Genomic DNA, 14,352 nt, shown 5'->3' on the forward strand with positions numbered 1-14,352 from the left:
TTAAAAGAATGAGCAGAACTTGCAGAATAAATAGGAGTGCAGAAAAGCAGAAGGGTTCCCAGGGCTTTAGATTGGAATGAATCTGACTTGTCAGAGTGAGAGAAGGCTAGTAGTCAATATGTGTAAAGTGATCTGTGAAATGAGAATGAGGCCTTGTACAGGTTCATCTAGGCCATCTTAAAGAATTAGAATATTTCCTAAATGTAATGGAAAATGACTGGTTAGGTTTGGGCACATGGATAATGTGATTTTATTTAATCTTGTAAAAATGTAAAGGCATAAAACTAGATGTAAGGAATAAAGATTATTGCCAGAATCTAGAATACAGATTACAGTAACTTGTACTAGGGTACTGATCATGTAAGTTTTTGGAGTGAGAGGACAATTAAAATATATTTTTGCATTAAAACTTACAAGTTTTGGTGATGTTAGGTATTGGGGATGAGAGAGATAAACATGCCAAGGATAAATGCCAGATCTCCTGCATATCAAACTGGAAGACCAAAGGTGCTATTCACTAGGATATGAAAAAAAAGGAATACTCTTCCTTGTTCTAACATTAGCCAAATAATTATACCATATAGGTGAATCCACTGACCAAGTAAAAGAGCATGTTCACTGTACATAGTCAATGAAAATTATAAACAATCATAGAAGCAAATCTATTCCAAACTTCCAAATTTACACATGAGAAAATTCAGACTGTTAGTAAAACTCCCTAAGTTTAATATAAAAATATATTAAACTCATCACCATAAAAGAACCTACAACAAATATCAGATTACTTGGCTTTAATTTTTACTAGTAACATAAATTTGCTACCTTTGTTTAGTTCTATATTTCTTTAAATTATTCATATAGTCTTTGTTGACAAGTTTCTCCTCTTCCTTTCCCTTCTCCTTTTCTTCCTCCTTCTCCCATTCGTCCTCATCTTCCTTCACCTTCTCCACCTTCTCTTCTCTTGTATTTGACAATGAAGGACCATGGACCAAAGAAATTATACTTCTCTACGTGGCTTCATTCTGCTTGGCTTCTCTGACCATCCCAAACTGGAGATGGTCCTGTCAGGAGTTGTCACTGTCTTCTACTTAATTACCTTGGTCGGGAACACAGCCATCATTCTTGCATCTCTCCTGGATTCCCATCTCCACACACCAATGTACTTTTTCCTCCGGAATTTATCTCTCCTAGATCTATGTTTCACTACCAGCATTGTCCCCCAGATGCTGGTTAACTTGTGGGGACATGATAAGACCATCAGCTACGTGGGCTGTGTCATTCAGCTCTATGTTTACATGTGGTTTGGCTCCATTGAGTGCCTTCTCCTAGCTGTTATGTCCTATGATCGTTTTACAGCCATTTGTAAGCCCTTGCATTATTTGGTCATCATGAATCCACATTTATGCCTGAAGATGGTTATCATAGTCTGGAGTATTAGTCTGGCCAATTCTCTGGTATTATGTACACTCACCCTGAATTTGCCTAGATGTGGAAACAACCTTCTGGATCATTTCTTGTGTGAGTTGCCAGCTATGGTCAAGATAGCTTGCATAGACACCACAGCAGTTGAAATGTCTGTTTTTGCTTTAGGCATTGTCATTGTCCTTACACCACTCATCCTTATTCTTATATCCTATGGCTACATTGCCAAAGCTGTGCTGAGAATGAAGTCAAAAGCAGGCCAGAGAAAAGCAGTTAATACCTGTGGATCTCATCTCACCGTAGTGTCCATCTTCTATGGAACTATTATCTACATGTACCTGCAACCAGGTAACAATGCCTCCAAGGACCAGGGAAAGTTCCTCACCCTCTTTTACACTATCATCACTCCAAGTCTCAACCCTCTCATTTATACCTTAAGGAATAAGGACATGAAGGATGCACTGAAGAAGCTGATGAGAGTTGACCAAAATCTCCAAAATCAAGGAGAAACTGGAAGTCATAGAAAAAAAATAGCATGGATAGGCAATAAAATATTTTCTAGTTGTCTTTCATTTTTAGTGAGGCAAGTAATCCCTAGATCACAAAGGTCAATTAATATAATAATTTTTGGATACAAGCATTTTTTGGATACAAAAATATTACAACCATCCTACTTAGTTCTTTCATGCCTCTATATGCATGCTCAGTCATATCGACTCTTTTCAACCCCACAGAATGCAGTCTGGCAGGTTGCTGTGTCCATAGAATTCTCCAGGCAGAAACACTGAAGTGGGTTGCCATTTCCTACTCCAGGGGATCTTCCCAACCCAAGGATTTCAAAGCCTGGCGGGCAGATTTTTTACCACTGAGCCATCTGAGAAGCCCTTTATGCCTCTAATCTTTGGCATATCTTCAAGAAAAACAAGTCATAGAAATTTTTATTTTTGCTTGTGATATAACACAGAGGGAATGTAAATATAAATTTGAATGCATTTAATTTATTGAGGTCACGAAAAGTTGGACATGACTGAGCGACAACTGAACTGAACTGAAGCCCCATTAAAAACTGTTTTGGTTATCTAGCTATGTATTTTCAATGCTAATGCTTAGATCTTCAGAAATACAAACCTGAATGAATAGCTTCATATATGTTATGAATTGTATATAAAATAATAATATGCTAATGGTTTTCTGCATTAAATCTCTTATGATACCATTCAAACATATATACTTCTTTTGTGCAGACAATGCAATCTACAAGGTAGTAATCTGTTATAAGCACCACTTGAAACAATTCACTTTTTTTCAATGAAATTTGATCATCAACAGCATGAGTAAAAGATCTCTGTTTTTTAAGTCTGTTACATCTTTATAATGATATAAGGAAGTGAGAAGACACCAAAAAGTGATTTTAAAGATGACAACACAGTCATATTCACTTCTTATTTACTTATAAAACATTTTGTTCATGATTATCCATCTCAATGGAAAGAATATGGCTAGTTTGAGATTAGTTAAACTTTTGGGGAGATCTGTTGACAGTAGAAGTTGTGTGATTTTTTTAGAAATATAGATCTGTAAATTTGTATGTAGTGGAGTTTCATACAAAGAATAAATATCTTCACTTATCTTGATATAGCTTTTTAGTTTTATATATATTATGAAACTTATTATGAAACTATTGTGATACTTTTGAATTAAACTTTGATATTTTCTTTACAATACCTTTCTCTAACAGACTCCATAATTTAAAATTGTAATCAATCTAAATACATAGTATTTCCTCCTCTATCATTTCATAATTCTTGAACTATAGAAAGAAAGGAGTCACTAGATAATTTTACTTTCCCAGGCAGAACAATGTGATGACTCACATAAAATATATTTAATATGATATAAGATATTGTCAGTGTTCTTATTGTCCATCTACTACATGTTTTAGAGTTACCTTCAAAAACAGTTCACCAGCCTATTTAAAAATTTCACCAGTACACAAAATGTAAACTATGTGATGCTGATTTATATAGCCTGGCCACCCCACCCATTACATTTAACAAATGGAAAAAAAGTAAACCAAAATGGCAGGCAGAAACATAAGGGAAAAATAAACAATAGAGATACAGAGCAAGCAGAAAATAAAAAATAAAACAGCAGTACTGAATCCTCATTTATCAATAATCACCCTAAATATAAATGGATTGAATTCACCAATCAAAAGACACAGAGCATCTGGAGGGATAACAAAATAGGGCTTAACTATATGATGTCTCCAGGAGATCCACCTCAGCCCTAAAGACAAATACAGACTCAAAGTGAAGGGATGAAGGATGATACTGTAAGCAAATGGCAGCCAAAAGAAAGCAGTGTAGCCATACTCATGACATCAGATAAAATAGACTTCAAGCAAAAAAAAAAACCAAGAGACAGAGATCAACATTATAAAATGATAAAGGGGACGATTTACAAGAAGACATGATAGTTACTTATATATATGAACCTAACATCAGTTCAGTTCAGTTCAGTTCAGTTCATTTCAGTCGCTCAGTCGTGTCCGACTCTCCGCGACCCCATGAATTACAGCACGCCAGGCCTCCCTGTCCATCACCAATTCCCGGAGTACACTCAAACTCATGTCCACAGAGTCAGTGATGCCATCCAGCCATCTCATTCTCTGTCGTCCCCTTCTCCTCCCGCCCCCAACCTTTCCCAGCATCAGAGTCTTTTCCAGTGAGTCAACCGGCAACCCACTCCAGTGTTCTTGCCTGGAGAATCCCAGGAACGGGGGAGCCTGGTGGGCTTCCATCTATGGGGTCACACAGAGTCGGACACGACTGAAGTGACTTAGCAGCAGCAGCAGCAGCAACTCGTCGCATGAGGTGGCCAAAGTATTGCAGTTTCAGCTTTAGCATCAGTCCCTCCAATGAACATCCAGGATTGATCTCCTTTAGAATGGACTGGTTGGATCTCCTTGCAGTATAAGGGACTCTCAAGAGTCTTCTCCAACACCACAGTTCAAAAGCATCGATTCTTCGGCGATCAGCTTTCTTCACAGTCCAACTCTCACATCCATACATGACCACGGGAAAAACCATTGCCTTGACTAGACGGACCTTGGTTGGCAAAGTAATGTCTCTGCTTTTTAATATACTATCAAGGTTGGTCATAACTTTCCTTCCAAGGAGCAAGCGTCTTTTAATTTCATGGCTGCAATCAGCATCTGCAGTGATTTTGGAGCCCAAAAAAATAAAGTCTGACACTGTTTCCACTGTTTTTCCATCTATTTCCCATGAAGTGATGGGACCAGATGCCAGGATCTTTGTTTTCTGAATGTTGAGCTTCAAGCCAACCTTTTCACTCTCCTCTTTCACTTTCATCAAGAGGCTTTTGAGTTCCTCTTCACTTTCTGCCATAAGGGTAGTATCATCTGCATAGCAACACCAAAATATATAAAGCAATTATTAACAGACTTAGAGGGAGAAATTGATAGGACCACAATAATAGTAGGGAACATTAACATCCCACTTACAGCCATGGGTAGATCATCCAGATGAAAGAAAATAGGGAAAGGACAGCCTTAAATGAAATGTTAAGCCTGTTGATTCAATAGATTTATACAAAATATTTAATCCAAATTCAGAATAATACACATTCTTTTCATGTGTACATGGAAAATGCTTAAGAATAGACCATATTCTGTGAAACAAGTCTCAATAAATTAAGAAGACTGAAATCATATCAAGCATCTTTTGTGATCATAATGGTATGAAACTGGAAACAACTACAAGAAGAAAGCTGAAAATATCACACAAATATGTGGAGACTGAAAAACATGCTACTGAACAGTTAACTACTTGGTCAATAAAGAAATCAAAGAAGAAGGCAAAAAATATCTGAAGACACACAAAAATTAAAATATGACACGTCAAAATCACTGGGATACACAGCAAAAGTAGTTTTAAGAGGGAAGTTTATGGCAATATAGGTCTACCTCAAGAAATAATAAAAAACTCAAATAAAAAAGATAGTCTCTTCAATAAATGGTTTTGAGCACTCAGCCATAAAAAAGAATGAAATGATGCCATTCGCAACAACATGGATAAACCTAGAGATTACCATACTAAGTAAAGTCAGACAGAAAAAGACAAACTCCATAAAATAGGACTTATATGTGGAAGCTAAAACAAGATACAGATGAACTTATTTACAAAACAGAAACAGACTCACAGACAAAGAAAACAAACTTTGGCTGCTGCTGCTGCTACTAAGTCACTTCAGTCGTGTCCGATTCTGTGTGACCCCCTAGACGGAAGCCCACCAGGCTACCAAAGGGGAAAGGGAATGGGAGAGGGATAAACTACAAGTTTGGAATTAGCAGAAAGAAACTAGTATATATAAAACAGATAAACAACAAGGTCTTACTGTATAGCACAGGGAACTATTTTCAATATTCTGTAATAAAACATAATGGAAAAGAATATGTATGTGTGTGTGTGTATACATATATATTCTGAATCGCTTTGCTGTATACCAGAAACGAACACAACATTGTAAATCAACTATACTTCAATAAATAAATGAATAAATTTTTTTTAATTTAAAAAATAAATGTTGTTGGGAAAAATGCACATCAATATGCAAAGAAAGAAACTAGACCACTATCTTACACCATACAACAAAATCAACTCAAAATGACTTAAAGAGTCAACGTAACACCAGAAACCATAAAACTACCAGAAGAACGCATAGGCAGTATGTTCTGTAACATTGGTCTTAGCAGTATTTTTCTGGATATGTGACCTCAGGCAAGGAAAACAAAAGTGAAAGTAAAGATGGGACTACATCAAACCAAAAAGACTCTGCACAGCAAAAGAAATCAGCTAAAGTAAAAGACAACCTGGCAAATGGAAGAAGATTTTTGCAAATCATATATATATTTGCAAAATATATAAAGAACTCACAACAACAAAAAAAACCTGATTAAAAAATTGTCAGAGTACCAGTGCAAGTTTGATTCATGAAGCAGGGCACTCAAAGCTGGTGCTCTGGGACAAGACAGAGGGATGGGGTGGGGAGGGAGATGGGAGAGGGGTTCAGAATGGAGGGACACATGTGCACTCATGGCTGATCCATGTCGATGTTTGGCAAAAACCACCACAATATTGTAAAGTAATTAGCCTCCAATTAAAATAAATAAAAAATTTTTAAAAAGGTCAGAGTATCTGAATAGACATTTTTCCAAAGAAGAAAAAAGGCCAGAGTATCTGAATAGACATTTTTCCAAAGAAGAAAAAAGGCCAGAGTATCTGAATAGACATTTTTCCAAAGAAGACAAACAGATGGCCAATAGGTACAAGAAAAGATGTTTAACATCACTAGTTATCAGAGAAATGCAAATAAAAACCACAATGAGATATCATCTCATAGCCATTAGTGTGCATATTATCGAAAAGGCCATAAGTAACGAGTATTGGAGAGGATGTGGAGAAAAGGAAACCCTCATATATTGTTGGTGAGAATATAAATTGGTGCAGCCACTATGGAAAACAGTATGGAGATTCCTTTTAAAATTAAGAATAGAAATACCATATTATTCAGATATTCAACTTCTGAATATTTATCTAAGAATATTAAAATAGTAATTTGAGAAGATATATGCACCCCTCTGTTCATCACAGCATTATTTACAATAGTCAAGATACACAAACAAGGGATGAATGGATAACGAAAATGTATAAATATATGACTGAATACTATTTAGCCATAAAAAAGATGAAATCTTGCCACTTGCAACAATATGAATGGACCTTAAAGGTGCAATGCTAAGTAAAATAAGTCAAATGTTGAAAATCCTATACTGTAAGATCTCACACATATGTGGAATAAAAAAATGAATAAATAAATAAAAATAAATGAAGAAACCAAACCAAACAAAAATAGACACATAGATACAGAGAATAGAGTGGTGGTTACCAGAAGGGAAAGGTAAAATGGGTAAAGGGGTATCAACTGTATGATGAAAAGAAACTACAATTTTGTAGTGTATATAAAAGTCAAAATGTAATATTGTACACATGAAACTTATATAATGTTATAAACCTATGTTACCTCAAAAAATGAAAACTTTTAAATAAAATAAAAATATTAATCAATTAACTTAATATGATAATATTGTGGGTTTTTCTTAACATACCACAAGATAGCCATATGATGATAATTTTTAAAACTAGATGATAGATCCATGGGGTCATAGTATTATTCACTCTATTTTTGTACATGTTAGAAAGTATCTGTAATAAAAGGTTTTTAAAAGCCTTAAAAATCTTTTTTGAATATACTAACAAGCTCTTCAACAGTTGGAAATTTCTTCTTGAAGTCATATTTCCATTGATCTTCTCATCCAGAATTTTACAGTAATGTATTATATTTGTTCCTTTGCAAGTCTTTTGACTATTATTCTTCTCAGCAACAAATAATACATAAATTAATTGAAATTATTTTTTAAATTTCCTGTGATCATAAATCTTTCAGTGTTCAAATTTTTCTTCTGGATTAACTTTTCAGCATTCATTTAATTTTTTTTTTAATGAAGGACAAGTAAAGATGAGATAAACAGACTTTGCCAAGCTTTCGCAGAACATATCCTAGGAAATTTCTGAATGCCTCACCTTGACCTGCATCATAATGATGTTTAATTACTTTTGTGGGTCACCAAAACTGAAGGCCTTAAAAATACCTAGAAATCAAGTTACCAACTTTCTTAGATATCATATCCATGAACTATCTTTTACCCATCACACTTCTCTCTTTGTCAGGTTAACAAATACCTAAAATAGGCCCAATAGAAACATAATTGCTAAACTCAATTATTCTCAGGGTGGAAAGACAGAACACAATATAATAGCTTTTATTCCATAGTTCCTTTTCCTAAGATCATCTCCATATTTTTCTCTGATTGGATCTAATTAACCACCCAGCCAGTTTATAATGGCTGGTTCAGACCAGGAAATCCATAGTGACTTAATGTTCCAAATAAAAGCAACCCTACTAACTAAACTAATCATTGCAACTTGAGGAGTGGTGGACTAAGAAAGCCAGAGTGGGAAACAGATATTAAGGTTCTTCACACAGCAGATAAGTGATTAATTCTTTCAACATCTCTCTTTTTATAAGACTGTAATCTAAACATACATTTTTCAAACTCAGAGATTCACAAACATACAGGGAAGATGAAATGTCATCTTGACTATGATTCGTTTCATTTAAAATCATTCTTGGAATTCCCTGGCAGGCCAGTGGTTAAGAGTCTGCACTTTCATTGCTGTAGGTGTGGGTTCCATCCCAGGTTGGGGAACTAGGATCCCACAAGCTGCCCAATGTAGCCAAATAAATAAATAAATGATTTTCTTAAATAACTGAGTGAAGTGAAAGTCGTTCACATGTGTCCAACTCTTTGCGACCCCATGGATTATACAGTCCATGGAATTCTCCAGGCCAGAATACTGGAGTGGGTACCCATTCCCTTCCTCCCAGCCCAGGGATCGAACTGGGGTCTCCTACATTGCAGGCGGATTCTTTACCAACTGAGCTTTCCCTCATTTGTTGAACAAAAACCATATCATAAATAGGTTAAATTTGAAGATGCTGTGATAATATTTGAATAGTGATGGATTTTAATAGAGTAACAGCTGCTGCAAGTCAAATACACATATACACACTTTGTCCAATATCAAGCCCATTGAAAAAAAAACAATGTTCTTCTTTATCTTTGCAGTATACGCACAGATTTGCCTATTTTTCAATGAATATTTTCTATATTTTAATTAATTTATTTATTTTAATTGGAGGCTAATTACTTTACAATATTGTAGTGGTTTTTGCCATACACTGACAAGAATCAGCCATGGGTGTACATGTGTTTCCCATCCTAAACCCCCCTCGCACCTCCCTCCCCATCCCATCCCTAACGGTCATCCCAGTGCACTGGCCCTAAGCGCCCTGTCTCATGCATCGAACCTGGACTGGCGATCTATTTCACATATGATAATATACATGTTTCAATGCTATTCTTTCAAGTCATTCCACCCTCAACTTCTCCCACAGAGTCCAAAAGTCCGTTCTTTATCTCTGTGTCTCTTTTGCTGTCTCGCATATAGGGTCGTCGTTACAATCTTTCTAAATTCCGTATATATGCATTAGTATACTGTATTGGTGTTTTTCTTTATGACTTACTTCACTCTGTATAATAGGTTCCAGTTTCATCCACCTCATTAGAACAGATTCAAATGCATTCTTTTTAATGGCTGAGTGAAGCCTCTTGATGAAAGTGAAAGAGGAGAGTGAAAAGGTTGGCCTGAAGCTCAACATTCAGAAAACAAAGATCATGGCATCTGGTCCCATCACTTCATGGGAAATAGATGGGAAAACAGTGGAGACAGTGTCAGACTTTATTTTTTGGGGCTCCAAAATCACTGCAGATGCTGATTGCAGCCATGAAATTAAAAGATGCTTACTCCTTGGAAGGAAAGTTATGACCAACCTTGATAGTATATTAAAAAGCAGAGATATTACTTTGCCAACCAAGGTCCGTCTAGTCAAGGCAATGGTTTTTCCCGTGGTCATGCATGGATGTGAGAGTTGGACTGTGAAGAAAGCTGATCGCCGAAGAATCGATGCTGTTGAACTGTGGTGTTGGAGAAGACTCTTGAGAGTCCCTTATACTGCAAGGAGATCCAACCAGTCCATTCTAAAGGAGATCAATCCTGGGTGTTCATTGGAAGGACTGATGCTAAAGCTGAAACTGCAATACTTTGGCCACCTCATGTGAAGAGTTGACTCACTGGAAAAGACTCTGATGCTAGGAAAGGTTGGGGGCGGGAGGAGAAGGGGACGACGGAGAATGAGATGGCTGGATGGCATCACCGACTCTGTGGACATGAGTTTGAGTGAACTCCAGGAGTTGGTGATGGACAGGGAGGCCTGGCATGCTGTGATTCATGGGGTCGCAGAGAGTTGGACACGACTGAGCGACTGAACTGAACTGAATATTCCACTGTGTATATGTACCACAGCTTTCTTATCCATTCGTCTGCTGATGTACATCTAGGTTGCCTCCATGTCCTAGCTATTATAAACAGTGCTGCAACGAACACTGGGGTACACGTGTCTCTTTCAATTCTGGTTTCCTCAGTGTGTGTGCCCAGCAGTGGGATTGCTGGGTCATATGGCAGTTCTATTTCCAAATTTTTCAAGGAATCTCCACAGTGTTCTCCATAGCGGCTGCACTAGTTTACATTCCCACCAACAGAGTAAGAGGATTCCCTTTTTTCCGCACCCTCTCCAACATTTATTGTTTGTAGACTTTTTGATAGCAGCCATTCTGACCAGCGTGAGATGGTACCTCACTGTGGTTTTGATTTGCATTTCTCTGATAATGAGTGATGTTGAGCATCTTTTCATGTGCTTGTTAGCCATCTGTATATAATTATTTTAATATTAGAAAGTATGCAATAACAATCTTCAACAAATATTAAGTGAGTCCGTACTTTTTGTCACTACTAAAATAGATACTGGAGATACAGCAGAGAACAAAAATCTGCTGACAGATTTTACAGAAATATCATTAGATGAATCAATAAACAATTTTCTTAACTTGGAAGAAATTTTTTTAATTTCATGCTATAGAGTAGGTTATCAATATGCTAATTGCTGATCTATAATTAAAAGTATAGATCAATGGTTGAAAAATCAGGAAATTATAATCTGAGAATCTCTTATACTTATGTAAGAGACAAAGGTGTCTCCAAGAAGATAAAACCATTTTATCAACAAATTCATTTTCTCATAGCAAGATTTATCCTGATGTCATTTTTAGAAGATGATACATAATGAAATCATCTATAGGATTTTTTAAAGCCACACAGCTATGCCACCTCCCAAAGAAATGAATTATATTTGCCTAAAGCTAGCGCTCAGCTAAGATTGAAAACAAGTGCCCTATAAAATTAGAAAATCTAGAATAGGACGCTCAGAAATTTGGGTCAGTCCATCATTTCATGTACTCTTTGTATTTTTGTGGGTTAACATTTTGTAGTGTAGTGCCAAAATTGCAGATGAAAGAAAGAAATGATATAGTGACTTTGATGGAAGCAAAGATGTTGAAAGTAACATCTTTACTTTAAAAAAGTAAAAAAGATATTTTAAGTGTGGGCCGTGAAATGCCCACTGAAAGTCTGCAATAAAAAAACTCACTAGCAAATAATCCTATGTCCAAATAAATTGTCTTTTATATATGAAAGAAACAGAACTTTTCTGACATGAAACAGCTCAGATAGTAGACAATTCATGTAATTTCTTAAATTTTTCAGAATTAATGCAGTCAAGCAAGAGATCAATGAAAATGTCAAATATTCAAGAACCAACAGACTAAAGAAAAATTGTTACCAGTATGTGAACGATATTGTTGATTCGTACTCAGAATCCACTTTAGCATCCCACTGTCTGGTTTCTAGTACTATAAGGGCTAGAAAGTGAAAATATTAAATATATTAGATATATATTAGATATATTCATGTAAGAATTTAAAGGGGGAGGCAGGTAGAGACCATTCTCTGCAGTGTTCTTTTCTAGAAAATGAAGATGTAAAGATGCCAGTATTTCATCTCTAGATTAATGGTTGTCAAGATGCAGATTGGATGGCAGTGTCAGCCAGATTCTCTGTTTCAGTGTGTTTAATTAAGTTAGTAAAGACTAGCTACAAAAAAAAGCTTGAACTAACACTATGTTTAATAATGAAATAATGAATATTTTCCTCCTGAATTCAGGAACAAGATAAACACAAATTCAATTTAAAACTGCAGTAGAGACTGTAACAAGAATTAATTAGTGAAGTTGAATGGTGGCTAGAAGGCGAGATGAAAATTGAAAACTGAAGAGTATTTCTATATGAGCAATAAACAATTGAAAATTTAAAGTGTAAAATAATAGCAGTTACAATAGCATTTTCTTTATTTTTTACAATAGCATTTTCAATAGAATAAATTTAAATGAATGATGTACAAGACCTCTACTTTGAAAACTACTAAACATCACTAAGAGAACTCAAAGAAGGCCTAAAAAAATATGGAGCTAGACCATGTTCATGGATTGGAAGACATAATACTGTTATAATGTCAATTTTCCCCAAACTGATCTCCAGATTCAAAACATCTCCAACAATGTAGGCAGAATAATGGCTCCCCCAGAGAGGTCCTCATTCTATCCCTTTGAACTTGTGAATATATTATGTGATGCAGTAAGAAAGAGTTAAAGTTTCAGATGGAATTAAGGCTGCTAATCAGAAATCTTAAAATAGGGAGAGTGTTCTGAATTATATGGATGGACCCAATACAACCAGAAGCATCCTTAAATGAAGGAAAAAGGATGCAGAAGAGTCAATGTCAGAGTGATCAACGTGAGAAAGGCTAGACTGGCCATTCCTAGATCGAAGAGGGAAGGAATCCATACACCAACGACCATGGCAGCCCCTAGAAACTGGAAAATGCAAGAAAATGAATTTTTCCTAGAGCCTCCAGAAAATAATGCAACCCCACCAACACCTTGTGATTTTCTCAGAGATATCCATTTTGGACTTCCAATCTCCAAAAATGTAAGATAATAAATTCTTGCTATTGAAGGCCACTAAGTGTTTTTGGTAGTTTGTAACAGCAGCAATAGGAAACCAATAAATCAACCAACTTTTTTAAAGAAATTCACCAGCTGGTTGTAAAACTGACATGGAAATGCAAAAACCTACACTATCCCCAAATCTTCTTAGATGAACAAAACTGGAGGAATGACATCACCTGAGTCCTAGATTTACTATACAACTGCAGCAATCAGGACAGTGCAGTATTGGCATAAGCATAGACAAATAGGTCAATAGAGAGCTCAGAAATTGATGTATAGGGTCAACTGACTTTTTGCAAAGTGTCAAAATTTAATAAGAAAAAGATAATCTTTCAATGAATGGTGTTGAAATTACTGGATATTCTATAGAAAATACTGAAGTTCAACTTCCACCTCACACCATACAGAAAACTTGAAGTGAATCACTGACTAAAAAAAGCTAAAATTATAAAGCTTCTAGAATAAAATATTGAGAAATATCTTCATAAGCTTAGAGTAGGTAAAGACTAATCATAAAAGAAAAATTCATGTGTTGAACTTTTTAAAATTAAAACCAACCAATATAATATTGTAAAATAATTAGCCTCCAATAAAAAAAAAAAAAGCTTTGTCTCTTCCAAAGACACCACTAAGAAATTAGAAAAGCAAGCCATACTCTAAGGTTCCTGCATATTCAGGATGATCTGTGCAATCACCAACAGACAACACTGCCTTTGTGAAACTCTGGAAGTCCAGTGAGAAGTACCAGCACATCATTGGAGCAGAGACAAATACAAGATGGACACACTGATGAGGTTAAGAACAGTTTTACTTTACTACCTATCACCTCTCCTCCAAGGTGTCACAGCTCAGTGCCAAAGGAGACTTCCTTAGCCTGTGATTTCTCCACTGGGAGAACGTGAGAGTACCTGAGTGAGCAACCGGCTTCCCTAGCTGTGCAACAAAGACACTGACAAACAAACAGACTTCTTTCTCACCGTATTCAGTATGCTGAGATGTGCTGCAAGATGTGCTCGTGGGGAGTGGTGACCGTGAGGAACGAAGAGCCTGAAAAAGCAGCAGCTTGGGCTCTTGGAGGGCAACAAAAAGATGCAGTTCCTACTAAATGCATCGCAGGCTCCATCAGCAAAAAAAGACAGAGGACAAAAATAAATAAAATTATGAAAAAGACATTACAACTGCTACCACACAAAATACAAAGGATCAAAAAAAGACTACACCAATAAATTGGAATACTTAGAAGAAACGGTAAATTTCTAAAAAACA

The 14,352-nt window shown here is 36.0% G+C and overlaps 1 protein-coding gene across 1 annotated transcript; it reads left to right on the forward strand.

Annotated features, from left to right (window-relative positions):
- The first annotated feature begins 983 nt into the window (after positions 1-983).
- On the forward strand, positions 984-1,945 carry LOC129543292 (olfactory receptor 2W1-like). Its single transcript, XM_055406388.2, is given in 2 exon segments — positions 984-1,905; positions 1,908-1,945. Coding segments are annotated over 2 exon segments (960 nt in total).
- Positions 1,946-14,352: the final 12,407 nt, after the last annotated feature.

This window comes from Moschus berezovskii, chromosome 23 (genome assembly GCF_049115385.1).
Source record: "Moschus berezovskii isolate FMDL1 chromosome 23, NW_MosBer_1.0, whole genome shotgun sequence".
Taxonomy (NCBI): Eukaryota; Metazoa; Chordata; class Mammalia; order Artiodactyla; family Moschidae; genus Moschus; species Moschus berezovskii.